The 15,963-nt window shown below is 53.6% G+C and overlaps 1 protein-coding gene across 7 annotated transcripts in view; it reads left to right on the top strand.

Moving 5' to 3' along the window:
* RAB11FIP5 (RAB11 family interacting protein 5) overlaps nt 1-15,963 on the top strand; it is a 56,132-nt gene that overhangs the window by 32,217 nt on the left and 7,952 nt on the right. For 4 of the 7 annotated variants that reach the window (XM_054065871.1, XM_054065872.1, XM_054065873.1 and 1 more), the window contains exon 4: nt 11,940-14,495. The exons of 1 other annotated variant lie outside the window; for it this stretch is intronic. In XM_054065871.1, coding sequence (XP_053921846.1) covers nt 11,940-14,495 — 2,556 coding nt within the window. The remainder of the gene's footprint in view (nt 1-11,939; nt 14,496-15,963) is intronic. 2 more of the 7 variants (XM_054065875.1, XM_054065876.1) reach the window with 2 other exon arrangements.

Raw genomic sequence — 15,963 nt, 5'->3', positions numbered from 1 at the left:
TGCCTGGCTGAGGTGGAACGTTACAAGAAGCATTTTTCCCGGGATATGGCCCAGTCTGGGTGATGGGTGATGGTAACTGAGTCTCCTTTGATGCAAGAGTGGTCTTTCCACCATCCCAGGGAGACAGTCTGTGTCCAGCCTGGCTTTGCTGGTCCTTTATTGTTTCTGACCATGAATTACAATGCCCCTACTCTAACGATACAAAAGTCCATCTTTTCTGGTTTTATCCTCCTTCCTTACACAGAATGACCTCGCAGACCACACCACTGGTCCAAGGCAAAGCTGTAGAAGAGCTTATGGAGTCTTGCTGGTGTCAGGTTGGACATATGGCCTGGTGCCGTCTGTACTGTGATAATCATAGAATTGCTTGGTTGGAAAAGCCCTTTAAGATCATCAAGTCCAACCAAACCTGTCCACTAGTAAACTAGATCCCAGAGTATCTCTTCTACACGGCTTTTAAACACCAGGGATGTGAACTCCACCACCTCCCTGGGCAGCCTCTGTCAGGGCCTCAGAACCCTTGCCATGAAGACATTTTTCCTGATGTCCAATCTGAATCTGCCCTGACACAGCTTGAGGCCATTTCCTCTCATCCTATCTCCTGTCACTTGGGAGAAGAAAACAAAACTCACCTCGCTACAATCCCGTTTCAGGCAGTTGTAGACAGTGAGAAGGTCTCCCCTCAGCCTCCTTTTCTCCAGGCTAAACAACTCCAGGTCCCTCAGCTGCCTCTCATAACCCTCGTTTTCCAGCCCCATCCCCAGGTCTGTTCCCTTCTCTGGATGCTCTCCAGCCCCTCAATGTCCTTCTTGGAGTGAGGGGCAGAAAACTGAGCCCAGGAATCAAGGTGCAGCCTCTCCAGTGCTGAGTCCAGGGGCACAATCAAACACGTACGGTCTCTCAAGCGTGCGACTGAAGAGTGAGCAGTGCTTATCCATGGATGTTTTATGGATGTCCACCTGCAGGAGCTATTCATTTACCAGGGTAACTTTCAGAGCTGTAGACAGATTAACCTTTGCTTTGTGGAGAGAACCCACCTCTGAACAGAGTAGTTTTAATTCTTTGATGTCCCTTCAGAAAGGATTTTTCTCTCTTCTGCCTCTGGAAACTTCATCTCTGCAGCTCCTATCAGCTGAGCAAGCAGCATCTCCTCACCTTTTTTGCCCACCATGGAGAGGTCGAGTTTGACCTGGAGCTGCACGTGGAGAGAGGGCATCAAAAGCAGTCACCATCGCAAGACCAAAAACCTCAACCTGTAATTAGTTAAAGGTCTGTAATTAGAAAGATGCTTTGCAGTTAAGGTTTGAGTTAGCCTGCAGCTAAGACAGATTTGGCACAGCTGCTCTGGAAACACTTGCTCTTGCAAAACCACACCCTTTCTAAAATAAGGAAGCAGCTGACTTTCAGCTGGTTTGTTTTTTTGGCTTCATAAAGGTTTTCTGTTCTGTTCTGAGTGATTTTTTGAAGAGATGTTGGCGTGTGCGAGCTGACGCTGCTCTGAGAGCTGAAACCTGTCCGCTCTCTTAACGAGGGAGAGAGCAGCTTCCGAAGCAGTGTGGCAGCACAGCAGGTGAGGGAGGGGATTCTGCCCCTCTGCTCTGGTGAGACCCCACCGTGAGTCCTGTGTCCAGTTCTGGAATCCTGAGCACAGGGAGGACATGGAGATGTCAGAGCAAGTCCAGAGGAGCCCACAAAAATGATCTGAAGGCTGGAACCTCTGCTGTGAGGCCAGGCTGAGAGAGTTGGGGTTGTTCAGCCTGGAGAAGAAAAGGCTCTGGGGAGACCTTGAAGCAGCCTCCAGTACTGAAAGGGGCTCCAGGAAAGCTGGGGAGAGGCCCTTGATCAGGGAGTGCAGGGATAGGATGAGGGGAACGGTTTTAAGCTGCAGGAGGGAAGGTGGAGATGAGATCTTTGGGAGAAATATTTTCCTGTGAGGGTGGTGAGGCTCTGGTCCAGGGAAGCTGTGGCTGCCCCATCCCTGGAGGTGTTCAAGGCCAGGTGAGACAAAGCTTTGAGCAGTTTGGTCCGGTGGGAGGCGTCCCTGCCCATGGAAGGTGGTTAGAACCGGATGGGCTTTGAGGTCCCTTCCAACGCAAACCACTCCGTGATTCTGTGATTTCTGCCTTGAGCCCTCATTTCCTTGACTGCTCATTGACTCTTGGAGGAGAAGCAGCTCCCAAAGGCTGTGCTTTCCAGCCCCAGCTTTGCTAATTCGTGGCAGCTCCTGGGCTTTGATACTGGCTTGAATGGAAGCAGGAGGAAGATAGCGTTTGCTCTTTGGAGACCTGAATAAAAGGCTGTTTGGAGTTTGTTGTCTTTGAGGTTGTGTGGTCAAGGGTTGTATGTAAGGAAGAAGCTCAGCAGGTTTATTTGAGGCAAAACCTGGGGCTAAAACAATTGGTTTAACTGTTTTCAGGGTTTCCTACAATGTTATCGGAGCTCCGCAGGTCCTGCTTCCTGTGGTGTGAATGGGGATGATAAAATAAGGCTGCATCTCGTGCTTTGCAGTAGGAAAAAAGAGACATTGTGCTCCCATTTGTATAAATAATTGTGTTAGTGGAGGTTAAAGCCCCATCTCTCTGTCACTGCCTTCATGGGGGAAGATGTAAAATCACTCCTCACCTCGGTCGTCCCTCCTATTCCCATAGTCCCTACCTTTGTATCCAGCCATGAGGCCAAATATTGACTCAAATTCCTCACTTTTCATCATGTGCACCTGAAAAGTTCATTTCCCAAGCACTGGAAATGGGAAGAAGGATTGGAACAAGTGGCCAAGAAGGCTAGTGGCATCTTGGCTTGGATCAGACATAGCGTAGGCCATCAGGAGTAGGGAAGGGATTGTGACTCTGGACTCGGCTCTGGTGAAGCCACACCTCAAATCCTGGGTTTGGTTTTGGGCCCCTCACCCCAAGAAGGACATTGAGAGGCTGGAGAGTGTCCAGAGAAGGAAAAGGGGCTGGAGAACAATTGTTATGAGGTGGCTGAAGGACCTGGGGTCCTCATCACTGTCTGAACAACTGCCTGAAAGGAGGTTGTAGTGAGGTGGGTGTTGGTCTCTTCTCCCAGTGACAGGTGATAGGATGAGAGGAAATGGCCTCAAGTTGCACCAGGGCAGGTTCAGATTGGACATCAGGAAACATTTCTTCATTGGAGGGGTTCTGAGGCCCTGGCAGAGGCTGCCCAGGGAGGTGGTGGAGTCCCAATCCCTGGAGGGAATTAACAGAGCTGGAGATGTGGTGCTTAGGGATGTGATTCAGTGATAGAAGTTAATGGCGGTCTGAGGTTAATGGTTGGACTCCATGATCTTAAAGGTCCTTTCCAACCTAAACAATTCTGTGATTCTATATTGGGGTTAGAAGTTTGCATGCACCACTCTTTCCCAAGCCTGGAGCTGCTCAGGGTTGTTGTGTCCCAGGTGCAGGGCTTGGCCCTTGGCCTTATTCATGTTTAGGTGATCTCTTTTTGAACCGAACGATTCTCTGATTCTACATCCTTTGACTCCTTCCCACTTGAGTTCCCACCCTGTACAAAAATGTCCCAGGCTGCCGTACCCATCCCTTCCCAACCCATTTCTGCATGAATCCTGCCGCGCCGGCTTTGCTCTACACTGGTGGGAGGAAATTCCTGATCTCTGCCAGGCTTTGAAGCTGCCCCTGGGGCCTCCAGCACCGTGGTCCTGCTGGTTTTCTACTCTCCATGGCTTGCTCACAGCAAGCCCCGGGGGAAATCTCCTTCTGCTGAGAAGGACTTGGGGTGTTGGTGGATAAGAAGCTCAACATGAGTTGGCAACGTGCACTCAGAGCCCTAAAACTAACTGTGCCTTGGGCTGCACCCAAAGCAGCGTGGCCAGCAGGGAGGGAGGGGATTCTGCCCCTCTGCTCTGCTCTGGGGAGACCCCACCTGGAGTCCTGTGTCCAGTTCTGGAATCCCCAACAGAAGAAGGAGATGGAACTGTTGGAATGGGTCCAGAGGAGGCCACGGAGATGATGCGAACGCTGGAGCACCTCTGCTACGACACCAGGCTGAGAGGGTTGGGATTGTTCAGTCTAGAAAAGAAAAGGCTCTGGGGAGGCCTTAGAGCAGCTTCCACTGCCTGAAGGGGCTCCAGGAAAGCTGGGGAGGGGCTTTTTCCAAAGGCCTGGAGTGATAGAATGAGGGGGAATGGCTTTAAATTGGAATGGGGAAGTTTTAGATTAGATGTTAGGAAGAAACTCTTCACTATGAGGGTGGGGAGGCCCTGGCCCAGGTTGCCCAGAGAAGCGGTGGCTGCCCCATCCCTGGAGGTGTTCAAGACCAGCTTGGATGGGGCTTTGAGCAGCCTGATCCAGTGGGAAGTGTCCTTGCCCATGGCCAGGTGGTTGGAACTGGATGGGCTTTGAGGTCCCTTCCAATCCAACCCATTCTCCATGAATTCCATGAAATGGTGCAACATGCAGCTTGGGTGCGGTGGGGTCACAACAACCCTTGGTTCCACCTCTCCTAGGAGAGATTTTCCACTTATGCCGAGGTGAAGAGCTGTGCTGAAGCTCATTATGGCTACGTTTGAGCTTTGCCCTCCCTAAGTCCCTACTTTTTCAGCGCTGTTTCCTTTATCTTGGCGGTGCACAGTTACCCACCCTCTTGCCGATGGGCTGCGGCCGCTGCTCTGTAGCTGCGGCTGCTTCCAGGCTGAAACTGGGGCTGTGATCTGGAAGAGAAAAACCTTCCTGCATTGAACAAGCTGTTTCCAATAGTCTTTCCATCAGGGGGTTGCTCAGCAATATTTTCTTTCCTCTTCTTTTTTTTTTTTTTTTTACTTTTTTTACTGCTGAGAGGCTAAACCACGTCTGTGAAGCGCTGCCAAAGAAATAAATGAGGGCAGAAAGGTACCCGCTATTTATTTTGGCTGGCAGAGCTGCGAGCTGGGCTATGGGAGGAGGAGGAGGAGGAGGGTGAGTCAGCGTTTCATTGCAGCAAAGCTCTTCAGGCTGCTGCAAGCGGAGGTTTCCCTCTAGAGGAATACGCTTTCCTCGGCTCCTTGTGTGGCTGAGTGCTTCCAGCATCCTTCATGGGGCTTTTTGGTTGATGTCTACCACCAACACTGGGCTAGTGACCAAAAAGGGGGTGCGTATCCTGAGGAAGAGGGTTGACCGGTTCAATATAGAATCATAGAATAGTTTGGCTCGGAAGGAACCTTAAAGATCATTTAGTTCCAACTCTCCTGCCATGGATCATCGATGATCTTATTCTGTGCATCCATAGTAAGTTCACAGGTGACACTAAGCTAGGAGGTGGGGTCGATCTGCTTGAGGGTAGGGAGGCTCTGCAGAGGAGTCTGGACAGCTTGGATTCATGGGCTGGGGTCAATGGGATGATGTTCAACACGGCCAAGTGCCGGGTTCTGCGCTTGGGTCACAACAACCCCATGCAGCTTCAGGCTTGGGGAAGAGTGGCTGGAAGGCTGCCCAGCAGAGAAGGACCTGGGGGTGTTGGTTGACAGTGGGTCAACATGAGCCAGCAGTGGCCCAGGTGGCCAAGAAGGCCAAGGGCATCTCTCCAAGAAGGACATTGAGGGGCTGGAGCACATCCAGAGAAGGGAATGGACCTGGGGAAGGGGCTGGAGAACAAGGGTTATGAGAGGTGGCTGAGGGACCTGGGATTGTTTAGCCTGGAGAAAAAGGAGGCTGAGAGGAGACCTCATCACTGTGTACAACTGCCTGAAAGGAGGTTGTAGTGAGATGGGTGTTGGTCTTTTCTCCCAAGTAAGAACTGATAGGATGAGAGGAAATGTCCTCAAGCTGCACCAGGGCAGGTTCAGATTGGACACCAGGAGAAATTTCTTTGTGGAAAGGGTTCTGAGGCCCTGACAGAGGCTGCCCAGGGAGGTGGTGGAATCCCCGTCTCTGGAAGGATTTAAAAGCTGTGTAGATGATGTACTCAGGGATGTGGTTCAGTAGTGGACAGGTATGGTTGGACTTGATGATCTCAAAGGTCGTTTCCAACCAAGTGATTTTATGTTTTAATGAATTTGTGCTTTGAAATCCCAGGGGGAAGATGCAGGCTCTGCTGCCCGGAGTTTGCGTCTGAGAGGGGTTTGTGCAGCTCCTGAGCAGGAACAGGGATGGGCAGTGCAAAGGGAAATTCGGTGGTGGGGAAGAGAAAAACTGTCGTCCCACAAAAATGGAAGGATGTAAGTTTGGTCTTGCATCTTTAGCTTGGATTGGGCTAACCTGGCCCAGGTTGTCCAGGGAAGCTGTGGCTGCCCCATCCCTGGAGGTGTTCCAGGCCAGGTTGGATGGGGCTTGGAGCAGCCTGATCCAGTGGGAAGTGTCCCTGCCCATGGCAGGGGGTGGAACTGGATGGGCTTTGAGGTCCCTTCCAAACCATTCTATGATTCTGTGCTGGGGGAGGACAATATGGGACCAGTGCCCTTCAGGGCAGAGATTTGGGTCCTCCTATGCTGGAACCAGAGGCTGCATTGCTTCCGATTTACTTCCCTCCAGGAAAAGATTCACATTCACCCACCTTGTTCCTCAGGAGAAGGGCAGCCTTTGTTTTGCTGCATCCTGACACGGGTGTGTAGGTCACTATGGGATGGGGTGGTCAGAGGCTTGCTAAAAGCACCACCCCAAGTCGTGGTGGCCCAGACCACACAGGCAGCCACCTGGGGCTGGAGCCATCTCACTGGTGTGACTGAGAGCTGCCTGTTCTTAGCACCCTGCGAGCCGCATCATGACTTGGGGAAGGAAAACAAAGTCATCTCAGGTGGGTTTGAAGAAACCTTGAAGCTCTTCTTCAGTCTGCGCATGGGGTGGTCGGTGTGGTCTGGGGCACTGCCCATTGTGCTCCTCTGGCACCAGCTGTTCCCTTGGATAGGAACTTCAACCTCCTAAACCTGGTGAAGGTCGTTAGCAGTGAGCACTCATTAGGAGCCTGCAGCTGATTAATATTCTGCAGATGTTCAGTGCTAGAGCCCAGCAGAGGTGGCTGGACGAGGCCTCAGCTGCTCTTACTCAGCACTAAATGCTGTATAAGCAGAGTCACAGATGAGGGATCGTATTCTGGACCAAAACATTCAAGCGAGTGCCAGCGAGAAGGAGAAATCGAGGAGTGAGCATAGGCAGGACAGTGTGCGCTGTTCGCAGCCACCGTGGGATTGTGGTGGTCCGTGTTGGACCTTGTTACCTTCCCCTCGCAGCCGGAAAGGAAAACTTGCTATGTTTTGCTCTGTTCCACCACAGCTAAAACCTGTTTGTAGGTCCTGTGAACTCAGTCAGCGTGGCCAGCAGGGTGAGGGAGGGGATTCTGCTCCTCTGCTCCGCTCTGGCGAGACCTCACCTGGAGTCCTGTGTTCAGTTCTGGAGTCCTCAGCACAGGAAGGACATGGATCTGTTGGAATGGGTCCAGAGGAGGCCACAAAGATGATGCGAGGGCTGGAGAACCTCTGCTATGAGGACAGGCTGAGAGAGTTGGGGTTGTTCAGCCTGGAGAAGAGAAGGCTCCATGGAGACCTTGGAGCAGCTTCCAGTGCTGAAAGGGGCTCCAGGAAAGCTGGGGAGGGGCTCTTAGTCAGGGAGTGTAGCGGTGGGAGGAGGGGGAATGGTTTTGAGCTGAAAGCAGGGAGATTGAGATGAGATTTTAGGAAGAAATGTTCTGTGATGGTGGTGAGGCTCTGGCCCAGGTTGCCCAGAGAAGCTGTGGCTGCCCCATCCCTGGAGGTGTTCAAGGCCAGGTTGGATGGGGCTTGGAGCAGCCTGATCCAGTGGGAGGTGTCCCTGCCTATGGCAGGGGGTTGGAACTGGATGGGCTTTGAGGTCCCTTCCAACCCAAACCATTCTATGATTCTGTGACCCTGGATGATGAGCAGCTCTGCTCCTCTTCTGAAGAGCTTAAATTTGAGGGTGAATAGGGAAAAAGATGAATCTGCAGCAATTGGCCATGAAGAGGAGCTGTGTGCGTGTTCAGGTGAGGAGCATGGAGCCACCCAGCAGCTCTGGGCATTTCTCTGCACCCCCTTCATTCAGAACAAGCAGAAGAATGAGGGACGCTGTCAATGCGAGGTGTAGCGTGGAGACCTTTGAGATGACAACCACCAAACAGTGGTGACAGAGAGTTGGGGAGAGATGGGCTCACCTGTCTCCTGCACAAACGTTGTCATGCTGTGCCTCTGCTGCCTCATGGATGGTCTCCTACAGAACAGTGAGGATGCCCCGTGGATGGTCCCAGAGTGATCTTGTGCTGGAGGCAGGGTTCAGATGTGGAGCACCCCAACCACGTGCTGATCCCCACAGCATCCCCAGAAAGGTTGGCTGCCAAGCAGAAAGCAGCTTTTGGTCTCTCTGGGGTGGTTTTTGCCTAAAGGTCCATCACCTTCTCCATCACCTTCTCCTATCACTTCTTCTGGAGGTTTGCTGAGAGCTTAGAACACCCAGCAAGAGCCGGGCTGCTCAGAATTGTCTTCTGCAGGGACGTGTGCTTGGCTGCCTGCAATGGGTTCTCCACCCTGTGCATACCAGTGGTCCAAGCGAGGAGAGGACACAGAGACACAGTGGAGCACGGCTGGGCTGTGTGTGGATGGAAATGGGCACCTGCATCACGGCCACCACTTCGGGATGGCAGGAGAGGGCACCCATGAGCTGTCTCTGCCCGCAGCACCAACTGAGCTGCAGGATTGAGTGGAAATGAAGGCTTTCGGGGGCTTTTTTGGTGCCTGAATTATGACTTCTGCTCAGTAGAACCTGCTGTGGGGTCTGGTGGATGCTGGGTGCAGCCCATCACGCTCAACCGCTTGCAGTGTGTGTCACCTGCTTTAAAAACGGGATGGAGGGACTTTGGTGGCATAAATAGACACCTTTCCAAGATGACGATGTGTGAGGGAGGGCTTTGAAGCTGCCAGGAGTGGGGAGAAGTGGGTCGTACCCTGCTCCTGCCCATCCCTGCGTCACTCGTGGTCCAAGGCATGCTGCCAGGATGTAACCCTCCCTGCTCTGAAGGCCACTGATGGTGGCTGCGCCTTCACACAGCACTAACTTCTGCCTCAAGATGGCATTTTTGTGCTTTAAAATGTATGTCTGAGGCTTTTTCTGTCTTCAGTAATGGTGAAAAGAGTTGTCCAAGCAGCTTTGCTGTTTGACAGCGCGTTGACCGTGGTCTTCCAGTGCCACCTGCGATCCCTACCACCCACTTGGGTGAGGCAGGGAGATACCATGATGTGACCCCAGGGCTGGACCTACACTGTGGGTGTTGGCAAAGCAATTAAGGTATTCATTCCTAATTAACCTTTTGCGGTGCCCAGTGCTGGCTGAGCAACGTCTCTGTTTGATCAAAACATCTCTATGATCCAAATGTCCCTGTGACCAAACCAAGACTGGGGTCTCCTTGAAGCTCAGCTGTCATGGTCAATGCAGAATCATGGAATGGGTTGGGTTGGAAGGGACCTGAAGCTCATCCAGTTCCACCCCTGCCATGGGCAGGGCCACCTCACATGAGATCAGGTTGCTCCAAGACCCATCCAGCCTGGCCCTGAAGACCTCCACGGATGGGGAATCCACGACTTCCCTGGGCAAGCTGGGCCAGGGCCCCACCACCCTCATGGTGAAGTATTTCTTCCTAATGTCTCATCTAAATCTTTCCCTTCCAATTTAAAGTCATTAAGGATAAAAAAGCCAGAAGGAAGTAATCCCAATGGCTCGGTTATGGGGCAGTGCAGCCACGTGTGCCGGTGCCAGGTGTCCCCAGGCTGGGGCCAAGGTTGCTCCTGGTCAAGGGGACGGGGACTTAGGAGGAAAGAGCGTGGCAATAGGAGCAGGAATTGGAGTGTGGGATGTCCACACCTTGCCCTTCATGGTGTGAAATCCTCCAAGATGGCCAGTCTGGGCTTGGCAAGGTTTCCTTAGGGATGGCAGTGTGTGTTGTTGGAGGAGTCCTGGAGAAGAGGAGACTGAGGGGAGACCTCATCGCAGTTTAATGCTTCCTCACAAGGGGAGGAGGAGCCGGCGCTGATCTCTTCTCTCTGGTGAACAATGACAGGACCTGAGTGAATGGCAGGAAGATGTGCCAGGGGAAGGTTAAGTTGGGCATTAGGAGAAAGTTCTTCACCTGGAGGGTGGTGGAGCACTGGAACAGCTCCCCAGGAAAGCAGTCACGGTACTAAGCCTGACAATATTCCGGAAGCACTTGGTCAACACCCTCAGACACACAGTGTTAATGTTGAGGTTGTCCTGTGCAGGGACAGTAGCTGGACGTGATGATCCTTGTGGGTCCCTTCCAACTCAGGTGAGTTCCCAAGGTAGTCCCTCTTGAAAAGGCAGGAAAGAAGTGGACCCCTGACCTAGGGTGAGGTGCAGGAGGAGACTGGCAGTCTGAATCCAAGATGTGCTGAATCCCTTCCTCCTCCTTGGGGTCCTCTGTGAGGTTTCAGGGATCTTGGGACCTCAAGCCAAAAGGGACATGACAAAGCTGGCGGAACATGAGCCAGCGGTGGCCCAGATAGCCAAGAAGGCCAATGGCCTCTTGGCCTGTATTTGAAACAGTGTGGCCAGTAGGAGCAGGGAAGGGATTGTGCCCCTGGACTCCGCACTGGTGAGGCCACACCTGGAATCCTGGGTTCAGTTTAGGGCCACTCACTCCAAGAAGGACATTGAGGGGCTGGAACACATCCAGAGAAGGGAACAGAGCTGGAGAAGGGGCTGGAGAACAAGGGTTATGAGAGGCAGCTGGGGGACCTGGGATTGTTTAACCTGGAGAAGAGGAGGCTGAGGGGAGACCTCCTTGTCTATAACTGCCTGAAAGTAGGTTGTTGCAAGGTGGGTGTTGGTTTCTTCTCCCAAGTGACAGGTGAGAGGATGAGAGGAAATGTCCTCAAGTTGCACCAGGGCAGGTTCAGATTGGACATCAGGAAAAACTTCTTCATGGAAAGGGTTCTGAGGCCCTGGCAGAGGCTGCCCAGGGAGGTGGTGGAGTCCCCATCCCTGGTTGTGTTTAAAAGCTGTGTAGATGAGGTGCTCAGGGATGTGGTTTAGTAGTGGACAGGTACGGTTGAACTTAATAATCTCAAAGGTTATTTCCAATCAAACGACTCTATGGTTCTGTGATTCTCTGAGAGGGCGCGCAGGGAGGCTGAGCAGAGGCAGGAGCAGAGCCAGGACCACATCCTGGCCAGGTGCTCCGTCCTCCTTGGCTCTTATTCCTCAGTCGCCTGCAGCCACCCTACCCACCCTCCTGTGCGAGAGGGACCACTGTGTTCACTGTCCTCCTGATGTGCTGCCAAACAAGCACTGAGGAACTGGGGTAAACTGAGAAGGACTCACTCCTGCGTGCTCTTTCTGGTTCATGTAATCCCGATCCAGGAGCCCAGACCGGCTCCTCAAGCGCTCCCTGCCCTGAACACAAACCAGGAATGGAGTCCTTGGGCTGCAGGAGGTGGGAAAACCTCTCAGATTCCCGAGTCCTAGGGCTTGCGAAGGTGGAATGGGGGAATCTAAAGGACTAGAAGAAAGGCTGCCCTTTCCTTTTTGTCGTGCATGCCCTTTCCACGCCTTGACTCCATAATCATTGCTCTGCCTAACAAGAGAGACGAGTGCGTATTTGATGGTTGCATTGCTTTGAAGCGGAGCGTTTGTCATGTGTGTGGTGTATGCTTACAGCACTGTCACAGCATTAACCAGGAGGACTGTTTTGTCTTCCCTCCACAGCCTGGAAGTGTCTCCTCAGGTAGAAACCAGCTCAGATGCTCCTACTCATTTTCCTCCCTGCTCCCCTGCCCAGTTTCCTGCTGCCGCTGTAGCCCATCTCGCTAGCATGCCAAGCGCTAACCTCCCTCCCGCTATCGGAGACAGTCAGCCCGGATGCTTGTCCCCTACCAACCCATTCCTCAACTCCCTGCAGAGCAATCCTTTCTTTGAGGACCTCCTCGCTGACCAGGTACTAAATTCTCCTTCACCTACTCACTTTTTCTCTAGTTTCCCGTCTGGGCCGCATACTTCAACAGAGGTCGCTGGGAGCTTTTATTCCTCTGAGGATTGCAGTCCCTCTGCCTCCCTAAGACATAAAGACCCGGAGAGGGAGTCTCCAGCCCAAAGCATTTGTGTCCCAGTACCAGAAACTACTCCATCAGAAGGAGATCTTCCTCCTCCGGATGAGAAACCCGCTGTCCCTCCTCCCCTTTTGGAGTGGGACGATACCTTTGATGCCTTTGCGACCAGCAGGCTTAAACCAGAACTGAAGAAGGAAAACTTCTTCGCTTCGGTGACGGCAGAGGGCATGGCTTTCATCGACGATCCCGATGCAGCCAGTCCAATGGAAAGAGCAGCCGAGCCAGCGGCCGAGGAGGGAACAAAGGTGTTTGAAAAGGCCGATTCGCAAATGGGCAGCGAAATTCCTGCAACTCTGCGGTCGTGGACAAATTTCTCCGGTTTAGACGTGGGGGCGAATTTGGTGAGCACGACCCAAGAAGCGACCGTGATAGAGGATGTGCTGAGCCCCGTGGCTGCAGGGTCGATGGGAAGGAGAAGGAAAAGCAGCACGCCTACAGTTTGGACAGCTGCGTTTGCATCAGGAAACGCAGGGGAAAAAGAGGCTTCGACACCACAAACTGCTGAAAACAGTGCTAGGGAGGAAGGAGATGGGGATGAGGAGGAAGCCTCTAGTGCAGGGACAAATGGGTGGATGACTATAGCCACCGAAACTGCTCCTGACCTGTCAGAGAGTGCCCAAAGTGGGGCTGAGCAGGTGGGTCAGGAAAGGGTGTTCGGCTCCCAGCCAGCCTTCCTGAGCGAAAGTGCCTTTGAAGCCAAAAGCAGATCTCGTGCTGCTGCTTGCGTGTTGCCCCGAAGCACCTTCACCCCCGAGCTCACCTCCGAAACCCTGCCAGGCAGCAACGTGGCTGCCGTGTCCCCGCGGGTGCTCGCGGATGTGACAGCTCGACGGTTTCCTGTGGCGCTGGAGCCAGGGATGGAGCCTCAGGGTGGCGAGGAGGAAGCGTTCGACATCCGGACTTCAGTCTACCGGCTCCAGGCCAGCATGCGGCTCGAGGCCAGTGAAAGCCGGGTAAAGCTCAGCTCCGACATCTGTGAAAGGCACGTTGTCCTCTCTCCATGGACAGGTACCCAAGAGAAGGAGGAGATTGAGGCTGGCTCGACTGTGCCACCCCCCAAACCTCCAAGGTGGTTCGCAGTGGCGGGCAGCAGAGCGGATGGCGAGGAGGAGGAGGATGCTCGGCAGCCGCAACTGAGGCAGCAAGGAAGCGAGGAGAAATGGGAAGACAGGGAGAGCCTGAAGGCAGATGTGGAGCTGCCGAGGAGCCATCTAAGCAGCGAGCCCTCGATCCCAGCACATCCCAGCCCATCCGCACTGGGAGTGGACATAGCTGAAGCTGGGAGCGAGTTCCCAAACTCCAAGGATGCTGAATGTGTGGCTGCTGTGGACTCAGCAGCCAATTTGGAGACTAGAGTGAGCGAGTTGGCAAAAAGCAGCACCTCTTTGGGGGAAAACCGGTCAGGGATGAACGAGACGGATGTTGCTGAGCAGTTTGATACTTGCCCGTCAAAGTTCTTTCTAGATGAATTAAGCCAGTCGGGAGCTAAGGAGAGCTGGAGTCAGCCAGGCTTATCTCCTCTGATAGGGGACACAGATGTTGCTGAGTGGGAGATGGCCTCCAAGCAGGAGCCATTCCCCAAGGAGCTCAGTATATCAGGACTGAACCCACCTTCCAAGCTAGACCTGGGCCAGCCGGAAACCTTCTGGACAGCTCTGGAAGAGCAAGAGGCAGAGCGACCCCAAAGGTTAGCGCGTGGGGAGAGTCCATCCCAGCCAGAGCCGGCGTGGGGTGGTGGTGAGGGGCAGCAGGGGCCGGTGGCCGACCTTGCTGGGCAAGTGGGAGGCCAGTGTGAGCCTTGCAGCCCCGTGGCAGAGGCCGGGGAGGCGGAGCAGGGCAGATCCCCCGCCAGCGAGCCGGAGGGGCCGTGGCGCCGGCGCTCAGCAAACAGCAGGATAGACTTCAAGAAGGCTGATTTCTGGAAGCCAGATAGAGCAGAGGAGAGGCACGAGCAGGACACTTCAACCCCGAGAAATCCCTTTGCTCCAGCACTAAGCCCAAACGCCCCGAGCAATCCCTTTGTGGAGAAGCCACCCGAGTCCCCCCCTGTTCAAGCTGTGCTGCCCGAAAAGCTTGGACAGGGCGGCTTCGGCTTCACCAGCCTCCACGAGGAAGCCCTTGGGCAAGGCTTCCAGCCCACTAACCTCCCCGAGGACCCGCTAGGCCAGCGTCCTTTCCTGCATGACAGCCAGCCCTTGGCCTTCTCCACCCCTTTCCTCGTGGCTGCAACTAACCCTAAACAGTTTGATTTCCCTTCCCCCGTCGCGTGCCCCGCGAGCAGCGGGGTCCCTGCCGCCGCCAGCCGCGCAGCCGCCCAGCCCTGCCCTTTGCCGCAGTCCGGTGACACACAAGCTTCAGCGCTCGTGGTTTTGCCCAGGGAGACACAGCCAGCTGAGAAGCCCCTTTTCCAGCAGACGACCAGGTGAGCATTCCGGGGAAGGCAAAGGGTGTGTATTTGGTAGAGATAAACCCTGTCTCCCTTCTGCTCTTATCAGGGGCCCAAGAAGTGGACCTTGGCTCAGTGTCAGCAGCTCATGATCGCGTTGACTCCACGTGTTCCTGCAGGTCCTCTCTTCCCTCACCTTCCCGTGGTCCCAGAGAGCCCTGCATGAACTTGAAGCTTTGTCTGTCTCCGATCATGGTGGGGAATGGCCACTGGTGTCCTGTGTTTGCTCTAGACTGGGGCAAAGGGTTTGATGCATCCCAAACCTGCCCCAGCTGAAAGTTCAGCCACGGTAGAAATTGCATCCACATTTCACTCGATGCTAATTTTGGCTCCATCATCTTCCCTGTGCTTGCAAAACAGATGCTTTTCCCATGTCCTCCCAGGAGAGCTTCCACCTATTAATGCTCTCATGAGTTCCTTCATGGCATGCACGCATCTGCTGCCCCTTCCCTTTACCTTAATTCAGCTTTGGTTTCTTTCCCTTTTAGAGGACCATCAGGTACTAAAAACCTTTTTCTCTCCATAGCCAAAATAAAAAGTGGTTTCACCAATGTGGTGGCTAAATGCCGTCCTCCCCTCCCTCCGAGATGCCTGTTGGCTGTGAAGCAAGTGGGACTTAGTCTTGAGGATAACGGGAATGGGAAAGGGGCTACCGTGGTAGTGCATCAAAGGAAAGAAGAAGCTGTTCCTCCTCCCAGATCAATCTTGGGCTTGTAGAAATGCTATGAAGCAGAGAAAGACACCAAGTTTAGGGCATGGAGTCTTGCTCTGCGTCCATCTCATTTTCCTGGTGCACCTTCCCCTGATCTACCTGGGCAGGACAAGATGTAGGTTCTGTCCTCCTGGAGTATCAAGGATCAGGCTCATGGTTTACATGGGGACCTAAGTCTTCTAGCAGTGATGGGTTTGATCACTCTTCTGTGACAGGAGACAAATGGAGCTCACTGAGATAAGAAAATCCTGTCTGGCTCAAGGATAATATTGGTCCTGGCTCTGGGGAGAGAGAAAGCAGGAGGACTGGGACAGGAGAACATAGCTGAGCTCCAACCCTTCTGCAGGGAATCAGAATCACCGAATAGAAGGGACCTCAGAGCCAATCCAGTTCCACCCTCTGACATGGGCAGGGACACCTCCTGCTGGACTAGGTTGCTCCAAGCCCCATCCAACCTGGCCTTGAACACCTCCAGGGATGGAGCAGCCGCCACTGCTCTGGGCAACCTGGGCCAGGGCCTCACCACCCTCACAGGAAAACTTTTCTTCCTAAGATCTCATCTCAGTCTACCCAAGGAGGAGGATTCCTCCTTGCCTGGAGTGTGGGTTTGATGTGAGGAAATGGCCTCACGAGCAAAGACCAGCAAGAGATGGGTCAGATAGCTCATTTTTCGTTCCCTGATTGAGGCCAGATCCTCGTATCTGTCTCAATTGGATCGTTCATCCTCCAGCA

The sequence above is a fragment of the Cuculus canorus genome, chromosome 4 (genome assembly GCF_017976375.1).
Source record: "Cuculus canorus isolate bCucCan1 chromosome 4, bCucCan1.pri, whole genome shotgun sequence".
NCBI lineage: Eukaryota > Metazoa > Chordata > Aves > Cuculiformes > Cuculidae > Cuculus > Cuculus canorus.
The sequence above is the reverse complement of the archived record's forward strand: the minus strand, read 5'-3'. Positions and strand labels throughout refer to the sequence as shown.